At 44.2% G+C, this 15,976-nt stretch overlaps 1 protein-coding gene and 1 long non-coding RNA gene across 3 annotated transcripts in view; both read left to right on the forward strand.

The window, feature by feature from the left end:
* Positions 1-15,976, forward strand: part of gwl (serine/threonine-protein kinase greatwall) — a 130,622-nt gene that overhangs the window by 53,329 nt on the left and 61,317 nt on the right. For both annotated transcript variants that reach the window (XM_077657282.1, XM_077657283.1), the window contains one exon: positions 2,996-3,135. In XM_077657282.1, coding sequence (XP_077513408.1) covers positions 2,996-3,135 — 140 coding nt within the window. The remainder of the gene's footprint in view (positions 1-2,995; positions 3,136-15,976) is intronic.
* Positions 5,886-15,398, forward strand: LOC144124542 (uncharacterized). Its single transcript, XR_013313226.1, has 2 exons — positions 5,886-9,385; positions 15,234-15,398. It is a non-coding gene; the product is annotated as an uncharacterized LOC144124542 (long non-coding RNA).

Here is a 15,976-nt window from a genome sequence, read left to right on the forward strand (position 1 = left end):
GCTACGTTTGAAGCAGCACCAGACTCTGGTAGTAGCATAGTTTTTTCTGTTTTCATTTTCGCGACCTTCAACAAGTGTGTTGTTTCAACACCGCTACAGCGACGCTAGGATCTCAGCAAAGTCACGCAGTGTTATTTCCCAGATTATTAGAATTTTTAAATGTCGGTCTATGAGAGGCTGGCGAACACAGTAAATACCACATAAAAAGCCACTCTGATTAAGTGGAATATGCAGACATGAATGTAAATTCTAAAATAAGAAGCAAAATGATTTATTTATTTATTTATATCGCTTAGCAGAGTGGGCGTAAATTTCGGTTAGAGCTTGAGGAAAATGCCTATGCATGTGCTTGTGCACCTGTTGGATCACATTTGCCTTATATTTAATTCTGACAGTGAAAGCGCTCGAAAAGACAAGGACAACAGAATAAGAGAGACATACGAGAGAGAGGCATACATTCTGTCATCCTTGTCTTTTTGAGCACTGGAAAACCAAATTGCTCACTCCCTGCCATTATTCAATTAGCCTTATTTAAAGCAGCTATAAGACTTAAATAAGTGTTTAGTAATTTCTAAGGTTTAGTTCGGTTTATGGGGGTTTGATGTCCCGAAGCTACTTAGGCTATGAGGGACGCCGCTGTGAGGGGCTCTGGAAATTTCGACCACCTGGGGTTCTTTAGCGTGCACTAACATCGCACAGTTCGCGCGCCTGTAGAATTTCGCCTTCATTGAAATTCGACTGCCTTGGCCAGAACCGGACCCGCGTCTTTCAGGTCAGCAGCCAAGCGCCATAACCATTGAGTTACCTCTGCGGCTAATTGCCAAGATCTCCGGAGCTAAGCGGCTCGGCAAAAACAGGAAGCACATCACCAGGTTCGTAATGTGGAAAAGCTACTTCGCATCGTGCATCACGTTGTCCTATCTTGCGCTAGCAATCGGACCTGTATCAGCCCAGAAGTTGAGAACTGTGGACGATTAGTTTTTCCCCATACCTCGCACTTTCGCCCTCTGTAGCCACTCTATTTCTTGTCTGGAGCGAATAAGCACCGGATGTAGCGCTCCGCCTGCTAATTCCGCCTATGAACAGATTGAAAAAGTGCAGAACTTTTCTCCAAGCATCAACAAAAATGTTTCTAACGAAAAGCTATAGGCATGCTTTGGAATATTCGCATATGCGAGTTAATTTCGAAGGCAGCGTCGCTTGGCGCAGTGTGCGCATGCTGTGTTTTTGCCTACACCCCACGTTGCTGCCGATCGCAGCGCCACCTTTGTTTACAAACATGACGCTTGTCTATACCAGCAGGCTTGTAGCGGCACTTGTGTCCCCAGGTCACCTGGCTCCCAGAGCCACAGCTCTCCGAGTCGAAACAGAGACCGCAGAGAAAAGTATGTGCAGGAAAATTCGGGCCACCCATGTGGCTTCCATACTCACTCGCTTCGGGCTTGGCAACTCCGCGGCTGCTAAGCCTCGCGCTTCCTCAATTGGACCATGTGCTCCTTGTACTGAAGTGTAGCGTCAGGGAAAAGCTTGAAGAAAATGTGCTGGGCAAGTTGAACAGTCAAACATGCCTCAGTGGAAACGACCTTGCACTCAAAAAAGCATGCCGTAGGTCCTAGTGATTAAAATTTACGCTAGGCCTAGCGCTTATCAAATCACGACAAAAAGTGTTCCTCGACCCAAACAGACAGTCGTCCACTGCTTCAAAAAATGGGCCGTACGTTGGGTGCCAGATGTGGGCTTGAAGAGGATAAATATGTTCTCCCCCCCCAACCTTGAGAGAGAGCGGTCTCCTGCACCCACAACTCTGGTGCTAGTGTCGCTGTGATGCAGGCATCCTTGCTTGCTAGTAAGGTAAATTTAAGGATGACGAATCGCGGTGAAGCAATCCGAAGGAGACAGAATAGGGTGACTCCCCACATAATTTGGTCCCCTCATCAGGCTTACTTAATTAAAGAAATTGAATCCATCCCAAATTGTGCGGCCCGTTTCATATCTTCAAATTATGACTTTTGCCACAGGATCAGCAGCATTAAATCATCTCTCGGTATTGGTTCACCAGCCCTGAGATGCAAAATTTCTCTTATGTCTATTTCATAAACTATGCTACAAATTTCCTAGTCTGTTAGTTACTTCTAGTGCCACCTTTGCACATGTCATCTCGTTTGTTCTCCTTCATGAGCATCCATCATTTACATGGTTCAAGTAACTCCTTTAACAAATCTTTTTTACTAGCCGTGATACAAGAGTAGAATCAGCTTCCTGAACATGTGATTGAATGTGAACCCCTAGATTAAACACCTGATATGTCATCTCGCATTATGATATGTTGCCACTCCTTCTTTTTCATGGCAGTGCCTTCTCCATTTGAACTTAACTTTTTAACTGAGTGCTTTTGATTGATTGCTGCTTCCCTTTTGGTCTTCTATTTTTGTGTTATTTTTGCTACTTCCCCCACCCCATATGTAGTGCCGCACCCAGGGTCTTTAAAAGGGTGTAGTAAACGGTGATGATATTTTCTTGCGACTTATCATGAGCGCTATCCTACTGTTGTGCTCTGCTGCCTTGCGTTGAAGAATGACCATCTCCATGTCACGTATTTCAGGTTTTGCCAAGGATATGCCTTGTTCTCAAGATTCTGATTGGGGCCGACTGCAAAAAAGTGTGCCTTCAGTGAGCGTATCGGCATGTTCTCACAATTTTTGCTACATGCCTTGTGAGGAGGATGCTGACAGAGATGGATTCACATTGCAGTAATTTCTTATCAATGAGCATGTCTCACTATGGCAGTGGCCACAGGCAAAGAGTGTGGTTAGTGTGAAGGCACAGGATGGGATACTGGTGAGAAAGAGACACAGGCTGTCTTCTTCACACCTATGCTGCCCGCGCGCGCGTTCTCTTGTCTGGTGAAGTGCATCTCTGCAGCTGACATTCGGCTGCCAGGTGTCCGTAATGGAAATGCCCATCTATGTGTCAAACCTTATGTTTTTGGATGCAGGTGATGGAGTACATGATTGGGGGTGATGTGAAGTCACTGCTGCACATGTATGGGTTCTTCGACGAGCCCATGGCCCGATTCTATGCTGCGGAGGCAGCCCTTGCTCTCGACTATCTTCACCGGAGGGGCATTGTCCACAGGTACGGTTGTCATTACTGTAATTAGTGAAGGCATGCAATACATGGGAGGGGAAAAATGGGGGAGACATGGGTTTTACCACCACAAAGGACGCCTGTCTTTCGGGATTAAAAGGGAAATTTGAGATGCAGTGTCAAAATGTAGTGCAAGGGTGTGAAAAGCATTGGCAGTTGTTGTTGATTTCACACCCACCTGGCAAATCCACCTCCCGCGCTGTGCATCTCAACTTACTGCATAGCAGGGATCTTTGATCTGGCAGTCCTGGTGCTGTGGATAGTAGGAGGTGCCAGGTTCTGTGCTGCACCTATGGCCAGTAGGTTATTCTTCATCCGTTGCCTTTACCCGTTCTTGGTTTGGCTAGCTCTGTCTAGGCTTCATAGGTTATATATCCATACAACAATAACCAGGAATGTAAATGAATGCTCTTTAAAACATTACCACTACTTTAAAGGGACCAACCGCGGACCAGAATGTTTCGAGAGTTTATGGTGAAAATGCAAAGGTCATGCTTCGTATTGTAATAATTTAGCACTGCAATATCGAAGAAACAAGGATTTATAGTTTTAGTTTGGCATCAAAAATCGCATAAAACAGACTGAATGTTAAGGAAGTTTAGCTGTATGTCACCAATTCACATAACCAAAGCGTCTGACCTTAATGAGTTCACTCAAAGCTATCTTTTCGTCGGATGACTAGCACTGAACCTTTTTTTGCTACTCCATACAGGTGAATTTAAAAGTCATATCGGCTCAGCTTTTTCAAAGTGCTTAAAATATCTTCATTTTAATGCTCAGTCAATTAGAATCAAGGAAACACAATTATCAGCTTTACTTCAATGCTGTAGTAAGTCCTTTAATGCCATTATGATCTCTGAAACCTGGTACATCAGTGAAATAGACTATCGTCGGTTGGACAGCTACCACTCTTTTTTTTAAACCACGTTTCTGGTCGCGATAGTGGCGTGTGTGTTTTGTTTGAGAATTCATGGCAGCCAGAGTTACTACCTAAGTTCACTAAATCTAGTATTTGGTGCTGAATTAACTATTAGTCTCAGATATTTATGCTGAAAATGTAGATCTTTTGTTGAAAGTGAACGGACTCTCCAATTTAATTCATTTACCAATGCGCAATACATCTTCCTGCTCATCATTACTAGACGTGTTCATGACAGATTTTGAAATTGACAGTTTGAAAGCTGGCATCATTCTTTAGCAGTGAAAATATCCTTAAATTCAGGAACACTTCAGGAAAAGTCTACTGGACCAGTACGTTTCATGAAACGAACCCAAACAAGGTGTATGAGAATTTTAAACATTACTAGAAGCATGTATAAAGTTTTCATATAAAGACAGCAAAGCACAAAAATCATACCCGTAAACCGTAGGTTACACGATACCGTATCAGTAAAATTACTAAGCAGCATTATAACTATATCAGAAATTTATCAAAACAGAAGGGATCAATGGTTTGAAGACTTTCAAAGCATTCCGCAATCATTTGAACACGGAACTTAAGCGAGCAAAAAAGGGCTACAATGCTAACCAGTTTAATTTTAGTGGAGGTTGGATGGAGATAATGGGGAAAAAATAGAACAGTCTTTTTTCTCTTACTAATGCTCATAATGAAATTAGCGTTATCAGGCATAGTGGGGTTCAGATATCAGGACAACAGTTGGTAAACAAATGCAGCGAGCATTTCATTAAACTTTCAAGCCTGCCATGGGTGTATAGCAACCTCAGTAATATCCCTGAGAGCAGTGAAATCATATTTTCAACTCCGTTGAAGAACATGAAATACTATATGTGTTTGCTGAGCTTAACAATACCACAAGTGTAGACAATGACGGAATGCAGCTTAAATCTGTTAAAGCTCCCATTCTGCAGAAAATCCAGCATTGTCGGTGTCTTCGGCGTTGTGAGCGAAAAATCTCCGGAGAAGCAACTTAGGTCACGTGACCTTGTGGCGTCATCACAACCCTCCCCCCCGGATTGGGAGCAAACTGACCACCTTGGCAGGTGGCAGTTAAATTAATGGTGGGTTTCTGGGGAAGAGCAATCTGGGTCGCACAAGCACCACCAGTGGCAGCACTTGCCATCGCAGGGCCAACGGTTAACTGCTGCACCACTGCGCCAGGATTGATGTGATTACCCCCAATGATCGATGAATACTAAGTCGGGAATGACCAATTCCATATATTGAGCGTCAATTAAACCATTGCGCTATCGCGTGGCACCTTGAAGGAGGAGCTTAGGTGTCCTCTCCACTTATTAAGTTTGTCTTCCTTCTGTACTTCACGCATATTTTTAGTTTGTATATTGGTGATACCAACTTTCCCTCCAAAATGCAGATTGCATGTGTGTCCGTTATATATAAAAAAGGTGACAAAAATGGGGAGCAAAACCGCAAAACAGGACAGGACTGAGGCAGGTGACAACACAGGGCAGTCCTGTTTTGCGGTTTTGCTCCTCACGATGTCCTACAAGTCCTTCTAAGTGACAAAAACGACTTAGGCAACTATAGACCTATCTCTGTGCTCTCAGTATTTTGTAAACCACTTGAAAAATTTACTCACAGATGCTTTGCACAGTTTCAGATGGAATTATTACTATAATGAGTGATTCACAATATGGATTTCGTCAGCACCGTTCTACAGAGCAGGGGTTCTCAAACATTTCTGCCCCAAAGAACCCCAACAGCCTGCAACATGTGCCAAGAAACCCCCTGCACAGTTGGTTGGGTTGCTTGTAAATGGACCATATGTGCTTTTTTCTTTCTGATTTATTCACTTTTGCAAGTACTGTGTTTACTGTGATAATTTGCGCACTTTTTTTTCCCTTAAATTAGGGCCTCCAAAAGGGGGTGTCAAAATTTTTTCAACACGTCCTGAAAAACTACAAAGGTAATAACGTGCAGTATATACTGTATAATGCTGCCTATACATAGACCTCCCATCTCACACCCCTTGCTGGCCAACAAAAAAGTTGACTCAAAACATGACTCGTATCCCCCCCCCCCGCTCTGCCCCACGTTACGTAGTTCCCTGTGGGATGGCATGACAGCGCGTGCACACAGCTCAAGGCAATAAGCTATCAATGATAAAATCGCGAAGCGGAGGCAAAGGAGACAACATAGGCAATAAAATGATGTGCTCACATGCAGCCCTGCTGACTAGCGGCTAACCGAACAGCGAACGATTCTGTAATTTCGGATTTGGGTGCACGCAAGTGTTCGTCCGGGAACAATGTTTTTAGATGAGGACAGTTGGAAAACTTGCTCCAAAGATGCAGCCCCTTTCTGTTGCTGCTTTAATCTCAAAGAGCCATGAGCGCTATCTCTAGGGTGGGGACAGCACTGCGTTAGTTTTCTTGGTTTTATCTTTGCCGCCACGCCGCCTATTGGCTCTGCTTGGTCACGTGGTCAGTTTGCTGCATAACTGATCTACGCTGGCTCGCGCCTTGCATCGTCCCATGGCGTCTGCTTCCAGCTGCACGTCACTATTTTTCACTGCTTGGACTTCATCTACATATTGCTAAGTTTGTGTGCGCTGTATGCCTGTGGTACGAGAGGCCAGGATGCTCGGGATTGAGCTTTTGAGTGTAGATCTTGGCTGAAACTGAAAGCCCTTCTTTCTGTGGCTGCACAAGGTAAAATCGAAGAAACATGACATGCCGCTTGCCCACTCAGAGTTTAGCTTGATAAAATTCTTCATGTGGGTAATATGCGGCTTTGCAAAGTGCGTTGCAGGTTCGCTTCGTCAGCTATGTGCAAGCCTCATCTCTGCTGACTGTTAATGCTCACCCTTCTTGTCTTACTGGCGATGTGATGCGCAACAACTCTTAAACATCACTTAGAACGTCTCTAAAACTGCGGCTGAAGTCACAGTAACAGCACTAAATTTCGCAAAGTGCGGGCCCCTTAGTGCTCACCTTGCAGCACCAACTGCAGCCAAAGGGCACCATGTTGTGAGATTTTCATTGTCTTCTTTCAACACTTGTTTTAAGGAATAAAAGATTGGCTGATCGACATTCTCAGAAATAATTGGAGAACACCTACTGTAATTCGCAGCCTCGGCCTGGGTACAAACTTCCATTTACTTTATAAAACACCTCGTTAAATACGAAATGTGACGTTTAGAAGCCGCCGAAACTGGCTTCTAGGATGCTGAAGAGACTAACATGCAGATATGGTTAAAGAAGCCCAAACAGTGAGCTTTTAAGCTTTCATGGCTGAACACAGCATTTCCTCACTATATCGGCTCCCTGAAAGTTTGCCCAGCTAGGAAGTCTCAACGAGATGAGCAGGCGTTTTCCAACACGTCTTCAAAGTTCCCAGCTAATGTTATGGTTGTAAATGCTACTAAACCATCTTGTTTCATTAATACAAAAGAGGTCAAGGTGAAAACTATGTGTGTATTCCCTAAATACGTTTTTGTATGCACACGAGCCACCGTCTGCTGACACTCCTCAAGCTGGGAGTAGCAGACCGACGCGCCCATTCTATTGAGTGGGTCACGCAGGACCCACTCAATACGGATTTGCTGTGGCATGCGTGGCGCTACACGATGGATGGTGAAGGAACAGCGCTAAGTACGGGACAGGAGACAAACATGGAAGCACAAACACGGGTGGCGACTATCAACTGAATCTTTATTTCGGAGCACAAACAGGTGGCAGTAAGGGGGGCAGTACATTGAGGCATGCGCGGTCACAGGGAAACAGTGGATAGTCACGTCAAATAATAAAATTAATAAAAACCTGAAGCTGGAAATGACGGGTGGGTGAAGGCGATAAAACCGACAAAAGCTGCACGGTGTAGAGGGCCGTCACGCAAACTAAGAAGAAACAGATGAAGGATTAAACAGGATGCGAAAGTATGGTGCAAAAGGGGGTTTTGAGTGTTTAAAACTGATGAAAACGATAGTAAAAGAATGATAAAAATGTTGCGATGTAGAGGGCCAAACATAAAAAGGGAAAGACATTCAACAAATCTGAAGCTTAAAAGTGGTCAAAAGGGTAAAAAGTCTGTTAAAACCAAAAAAACCCAGAAATGAGGAAGGTTGGCTGCTTAAAACACAGAAATACAAAGGGTCAAGCCACCGCTCAAGCAGGACACTTCAAGGAGGGACACTTCGTCTTTGTTTTCCCCTTCCTTATTGTTAATCAGCAGTCATCAGCTAAAAGATGAATGTTGGAGGTTACAGTAGAGGGAAAGTGGTTTATGTAGGTAAGGAAGAAAAGTGGCTCAACAACAGATCCTTGGTGCACCAGAGCACACATGATTAAGCAGGGAGTTTTGGTGCAACAAAAATTAGTTAGGAAACATTGAATCCATTTCAGAAGACTGTACCTAACTGTTTCAGCTTATGAAGAAAGAGTTTGTTGGAAACCTTGTCAGATGCTTTGGAGAAATCTAAAAAAATACAGTTGGCACATGAAGAATAGTCTAAGATGAGATGTAGTTTGTTCTTGAAGGATATAACCTGCGTTGCACATGACTATTATTTCTGAAAGCCATGCTGAGACGAGGTGAAAAATGAATTAGACTACAGGAGGTTAACTGAAAAAAATGACATGTTCAAATAGCTTGCAGCAAGTGCTGGTGAAAGAAACGGGCTGATAGCTTGCAGGACTAGTTTTATCACCGGATTTGTGGTAGTTGAACCACCTTCTCTATTTTCCAAGCAGTAGTGAATGATGTGTCAAGTGACTGTTCAAAATTTCTTGTTAGGATTACCGAACTATAAGCGTGTGTATTTTTTACAAACTTGACTGTAATGCCATCTTAAGTGGGAGAGGAATGATTAGGCAGAGTACAGATTACCACATTACAGTTGACTCTCATTAATTAAAACTTCAAGGGACCAGAGAGTTTTCAGTTACCACATGTGTGAATTATTGAAGTCCGCCTTAATGTTAGCCACAGTTCATTGTAATTTGCTTTATCAATATTATGCATGCAGATAGTACTTTGGGACTATTTTTCTATGTAAATGTAGCTAAAAGCGCTAGCATAGCATAAAATATGGATGAAAGGCAGATGTGTGCGGTCAACCAAAATTCAGAAATTTGTTTGCATTAATGGAAAGCGCAAATTATCACAAGTCTACTGTACTTGTGTTTCAGTTATCATCATCATCAGCTGCAGCAGGTGAGGGATAACTTGCAGAGTGGAAGAAAATCATATGCGCCATAGATGGGATCCGAGCACAGAGATTGTCCTTGGGTTCTGGGTCCTCTCTGTGTCCGTTAATTTGTGAGTAGTCGTAATCATATGCATATCACAATGCACAAAACATTGAGAGAAACATTCAACGGGTGTCTGCCGGCAAGAACGTGGTTGCCATTCATGTACTGCTTAATAACGTCATAATGAGCCCTTTATTTCTTTGCTCTTGCCTGCATATGTTTTTCATGTGACATTATTGTGAAAAACCAAAGAATATCAATTTTGATCATGATGACAGGAGACAGGCTTATTGGGACAAGGGCAGCTGTGGCCGAAGAGTGCCATGGCACGAGGTGTTTTCATCCATGCAAGGTGGGGTCAAAGACACATTTTCCAAGCGTTTCACCCCAGGGGCTGAATTACGGAACCAGCACAACCTCAAAACAATCACGAAATGGTCACAAAACCCCGCTCCTTTTGGTCGACATGGACTGGTGAACATTTCTACCAGTAGGAGTGCGGCTGATGGATCCATTTGTGACAGGTTTGCGATTTAGTTTGTGACTTGATCACTTTGTAATTCGGCCCCAGTGAAAACTTGTAATTCAGGCCAGGGGAAAGCTTGTAACCGTTGTATCTCTGCTGTACAATAGTTTCACTTTTGACTATGCCATCCCACGCATGTGAACGTTTCGCTTCTTTAAATGGCCATGAAATGGTATTTACCTAGGTTAGGGAAAGACAAGCGATCGGTGTTGCATCACTTGTTGCCGCACAATAAAATTTTTAAAGCTAGCTTCATTAACACCGAAGGAGTGGGTTATTAAAAGAGGTATTTCTTCTTTTCCCACTCATATCATAAATGCGAATGCACAAGAAAAAAAAGTCAGGACTGCACCCCCCTGCTCCCCATCCCGCCCACGTCAACTGGGCACGCCCAATGAGAAGCCTCGCCTAGATTCCCCACTTTATGTCATTGGGGTAGGGGCAGCTAAGAACCTCTCAGTCAGGTGTCGCCCTAATCAATTGTGAGCAGTAACTGTTAAAAAAATTATCTGTAAGTTATAGGGTCTATGCAAAATGTCTAAATTTGACTTGAATACTCACAAAGACTACCTGTACAGATTTTTTGCATTTGACCATCAAAATCATTTCAGGGTCCCTTTAAGACGATCTGCATCTGACGCAGCTGATGCAGCAATGTCGTAGAGGTAGCGCATCCGCCTCGCATGCAAGAGAATTGGGGTTCAAATCCCGGTGCCACACAATTCTCCGCCAGGTTTGAAGAAAAAAAAAACTGTGTTGACGGAATTGCATAACCAACCCTGGGGTGTGGCCTGTTCTCGGTGACCGGAACCGACAGCACACTCCCTCACCAGGACAGGATAGTCCACCCTGGTGTAGTACTTGGCCACAACCCTCTATGAACAAACCAGTTAACCCTCGGCCCTCAGTCCCTAGCAGCTGCGAAGCAACTGACCAAGGCGGCTGTCAGACATGTGATGCAGTGGAGGGTGCTAAGAATCTCTGGCTCCAAACAGGCTGCCATTGGAATCTGAATCTGGCAACATTTAATGCTAGAGCCTTATCTAGTGAGGTTAACCTAGCAGTGCTGAGGAACTAGCGGTAATTAAATGGGATGTCATAGGATTTAGTGAAGTTAGGAGGGCAGGTGAGGCGTATGCAGTACTAAAGGACAGGCACATACTGTGCTATCGCGGATTAGCAGATAGATGAGAACTAGGTGTAAGATTCCTCATTAATCAGGATATAGCTGGCAATGTTGAGGAGTTCTATACTATTAACAAGAGGGTGGCAGCTATTGTAATTAGCCCCAATAGGAGGTAGAAGCTGAAGATTGTGCAGGCCTACATGCCTACATCCAGCCATGATGACCAGACCATTGAAAGCTTCTATTAAGACGTTAAAATCGGCAATGAACAAAGTGAAATCGCAGTACACTGTACTGATGGGTGACTTCAATGCGAAGGTGGGCAAGAAGCAGGCTGGCGACCAGGTGGTAGGCGACTATGGGATAGGCTCTAGGAATAGCAGGGGAGAGCCATTAGTAGAGTTCGCAGATAAAAAATAATTTACAGATCATGAATACCTTCTTTCGCAAATGAGAGAACAGGAAGTGGACCTGGAAGAGCCCCAATGGTGAGACTAAAAATGAAATAGACTTCATACTATGCGCTCAACCTAGCATTGTTCAGGATGTAGACGTCCTCGGAAAGATGCGTTGTAGCGACTATAGAATGTTAAGGCTTTGAATTAGCTCAGACTTGGAAGAGGGAACGGAAGAAGCTAGTGAAGAGGAAGTCAATTAACGAGTTATCGGTAAGAGGTAAAATAGAGGAACTCAGGATATCACTGCAGAATAGATATTCAGCTTTAACTGAGGAAGGCAATCTTAATCTTCATGTAATGAACGATAATCTGACAGCTATCATGGAGTGCGCAGTAGAAGTATAGGTGCTAGGACGGTTCGACAGGATACCGGCAAGCTATCTCAGGATGATTAAGAAACGCCAAAGCATGAGGGCGTCTGACCCTACGGACAGAATAGGACTAGCAGAGCTATCGAAGTTAATAAATTAGCACAGGGTAGCCGACGTAAGGAAGTTTAATATAAAGAGAATTGAGCATGCTCTAAAGAACGGAGGTAGCCTAAACGCGGCGAAGAGGAAACTAGGCATAGGTAAAAACCAGATATATGCATTACGAGACAAGGAGCGACCGCTGCGCCAACGCATGGGCGGCGATCACATTAGTCTGCTCCACTTCCTGGCACTCCAGCGGTGTTTTCCAACTGCCGCTATCTAAAAACGTCCCGGGAGAGCAACTGCCAGCGCGAGTGAGCCGGGTAAACTGCACACAATTTGGGCCTTCTCCACTCGCACCCTTTGCAACTGCACACGGTGATGTGGCCACGCCGTTCTTCCCAAGTCTGCCTTGTGCACAGCCACGTACATGCTGTGGGCTGGCGCAGCAGAGGGCAAAATATGCCAGCAAAAGTTTTTAGAACAAGAGCTGTACTCCTTGGGGTACAACTTCCGATTTTGATGTGGATGAAACAGTGACCTTCAATGCCTCACAAGGTCAAACCGAACTTGATTTTGAGGTGGTATGGCCCAGGCTATGGTAGTATGGCCACGTGATCATATGACTATGACCATTCGGTACCTGACCTTGGTCTTTACCAGTGACCTTGACATTTGATTTGAGACCCTGGAGACCGTGCTTGAAGGGTCCCTGAAAAGGGTGTTTGAGGTTGTCTATAAAAGGCCCGCATTATGTAGAGTACAGGCCGACGAACGTTCATGCTGCGTACGAGACTTCAAAAGTGAGCTGATAATTTACACTACAATTTTTAAAACTCTCTCTTCCACACCTAGCGGCGACCTGCAGTGCTGGGCTTTCGCTGGAATCTGCGCTCGTTGTGTCATCATCCGCGCTCGTCGTTACATCATGTAGTGCTCTTTACGTCAGCAGTGAACTTCTAGCATTGGTTTGCGCACGTCGGCAGCTGGTGGAGGGGGGCATGTGCGAGGGACTGGCGGAGGAGCGCCGACATTTCAGCGTGCAAAAAGTGACAAGAGGAGAGGGAAAGGCATGAAGACGCGGAAATTAAAATGTTGACTACAGATAACTCAGCTTTCACAAAACGCATCTAAAAAATTCTTGCTGGAGGATATTTGTGAAGTGGCATCTTTTAGCATCCTAGGCACATCACATCTTTGTTTAGATCTCCTTTCACAGCCCCTTTAACGGAGGTTTCGCTTGTATAACTAGGCTCAAGCTATGTTGAACCCCAGCCTCTTTTTTTTTTATTCAAAAATCCGGGTAAAAGGTTGGGGGTGTGCAAGTTATGTGCAGGTTCAAATTACATGACTAAAAGCGGTATTTTTTTTTTTTGTAGCTTTCAGCAATCAGTTTTTTATTCAATGTCCATCTCTCGCTCATGCTCACACCTTCAACCCCAAGACAAAAACTCAGAAAAATTTGTCACGTTCCCCCTTATTTGCGCACTCGTCTGGCTGGGCTGCACACAGAATCACGTGACACCTCATCCGGCTTTCATTGGCTATCTGCCGCTCACCGCTACGGCATCAGTGCGGCCGTGACAGCGGATTCCGCTGAAACACCCAGTGGAAAGCCCGATCAGTCTAGTATCAATTTTTGCCGCTGAAAAAATTCCTCAGATTCCCATCGACCTATAGGACAGCCAGCAGGAAGCTACAATCTCGCGGCGATGAACATGGCGGCACCCTTTGAAGCAGGACCCCTCGCTTCAGACCGAATTTGTCATTCTTACTGCCTTTTTTAATGGGTTCACGTTCTATAAATGGGGCACCATTTCACTTCGTCTCATCTCGCCTATAAGAAAATGTATGAGTGATAAATTTAATTTTTTTATTTAGAATGATGATTCTGCCGGTTTTAGGCTTAAGAGGAGTGTTTATTTGTTGACATTAATGGTGTTGACATCATAACATTGGCGTAAATCGTGGTGTGGATAGGGGGGTCCTGACCGCCCCTTTACTTAGGGTGGGGGGACACAGCATGCGAGCGTCTCCCCTTTAAATTTGTCCCGGGACTGCTCGGTCGGCATCGAATAATGCTAGCAGTACACGCGACATGGGGAAGCTGCAGGAACCGGGAGGCCTCTTCGCTTCCACAGAACGGCTCAGCAGAATCAGATATTCAAAAAGTGCTGCCATAATTACAATCTGCCAACAATCAAAAGACATGCCATGACTACGGGTGATTGTGTTCAGTTTAACTTCAACCCGCTGCTTTTCTGGCATCGAGTGAATCTGTGATTGAGACAGAGATGTTAAAAGGTAGTCCTGCACGCTGGAGCGTCGGCACCGCACAAATCCTCAAACCATTCTTTGGGGTCTCTCTGTTGTTCGAACCTGGTGAACGTTTCGACAGTGCGTGGGACAGGCGCTGATGAATAAAACTCTCACCTTGGCGGCATGCATTAAACTACTTTATATCTGCTGGTCATCTTTATCTTAAAAAAGGAAATTAGCAAAATACATTGAGTCTTGTCTACCTCTATCACTTTCAGTGTCTTAAAACTGCCAGTCCAATTAGAAAATTGCGAATATAACTTCCACCATCTTAGGCCCATGCCTCCTATGTGCCAAAATTAAGGAACATGTAGGCTGTGATAATAAAGTGATGCTGGTTAAATGGTGTAGAAATAGAGCAACAGCTGAAATGGAAGGCTTAAACGGCACAGCGTATACTTGACAAAGCTCGATGGCGGCACATGCCAAAGGGCTCGTTGAAGGGATGCTGTTGCTTGTGAAATTAGATGAAACCCTCATCGTGCTTATGACGACACTTGCCTCCAGTTTTTAGAGCACCTGCAGGCATGTAACCCACCGGCAGTGGTGCCGTGCATATCACTTCACATTGCTTGCACCTGTATGCCTGCTAGTGAGTGCACAACAATCGCGCTAACAATGAACCTGGAGTACTGTAAGTAGCGAGATGACCTTTACTTGTTGGTTGCAGCTTGTAGGTTTATTAAGCGTTGTCATTGAAGACCCAACCTGGGTACCTTAGATGGCAGCTAGAAAGGATCTCTGAGTGTTCATATCAATAGTGTTAGAATTGTGCTTTATTCCAAGAGCTGCCAAGAAATAAATTGTGACTTTGCAAATTCTACTGTATTATGTGTAGTACTACAATGCGTAAAAACCTAGATGCAGCACCTATCGCAGGTTGCAAATTATAGTCCTCGCAAACCTCGGACATTTTCAGGTTTTTGAAAAGGTTACTCCTATCTCTGAATCCATAGCACACTGCGATGTCCGCTGTATTAGTTAGTGATTGTACTAATATATTTATTCATTATCTGACTGAAATGGTTTAGGTATTTTTGTGTGCTGATCATAAACCTGTCGTTTCCTCCCAGGAGAGCCACAAGAGTTGTGGATATTTGGGATGGGCATCAAGGAGGAGCCTGCAAGAACTGGCACTGCCTGGCACAAAAAGTTCCTGCACTATGTCACTTCAGAGCATCATAGTTCGAATCTACCCTTAGTTGTTTTCCTGAAATAAAAATTTTACACAAACTGCCTGTAAAGCATAATGCGTTTTTAAAGAACAAGAAAAAAATTTTACATAAAGTTTCAGTTAGCCGAAAACAAAGTCTGGTAAAGAGAAAAAAACGAGAACAGAAAAAACATTTTACAGAAATATTTTGTACACTGTCGTGTACAAAATGTTTAAGAAATATGTGTAAAGAAAATGTGTTTAAAAACAAAAGTGAGCGTTACAAAAATTTTCTGGCCAGAAAATTTGTTTTTCAGCAAAAATGGCTTACAGCGTAGATTGCTGGGCGTCCTTGTACCACTCCTGGCGCAGTAGGTAAGTGATGCTGCAGCACCACTGCCCTGCTATGGCAGATGCTGCCACCGGTGGGGCTTGTGTGACCCAGGTTGCTGTTCCCGACTTCTCATGACCAATGATTAATTTAACTGTCATGGTCAGCAGGTTGTTCACAGTCTGGTGGGCAGGTTGTGATGATGTCACAAAGGGCAGGTGAGCCACCTGCTGTGGGGATTTTTCACTCACGCCACTGACGCCGAGTTTTCTGCTGAACAGGACCCTTAATTCTATCATGTTTGAACTTGGTTTTGTGTTGCAGTCACTGAA

Source organism: Amblyomma americanum, chromosome 3, assembly GCF_052857255.1.
Source record: "Amblyomma americanum isolate KBUSLIRL-KWMA chromosome 3, ASM5285725v1, whole genome shotgun sequence".
NCBI classification, from domain to species: domain Eukaryota; kingdom Metazoa; phylum Arthropoda; class Arachnida; order Ixodida; family Ixodidae; genus Amblyomma; species Amblyomma americanum.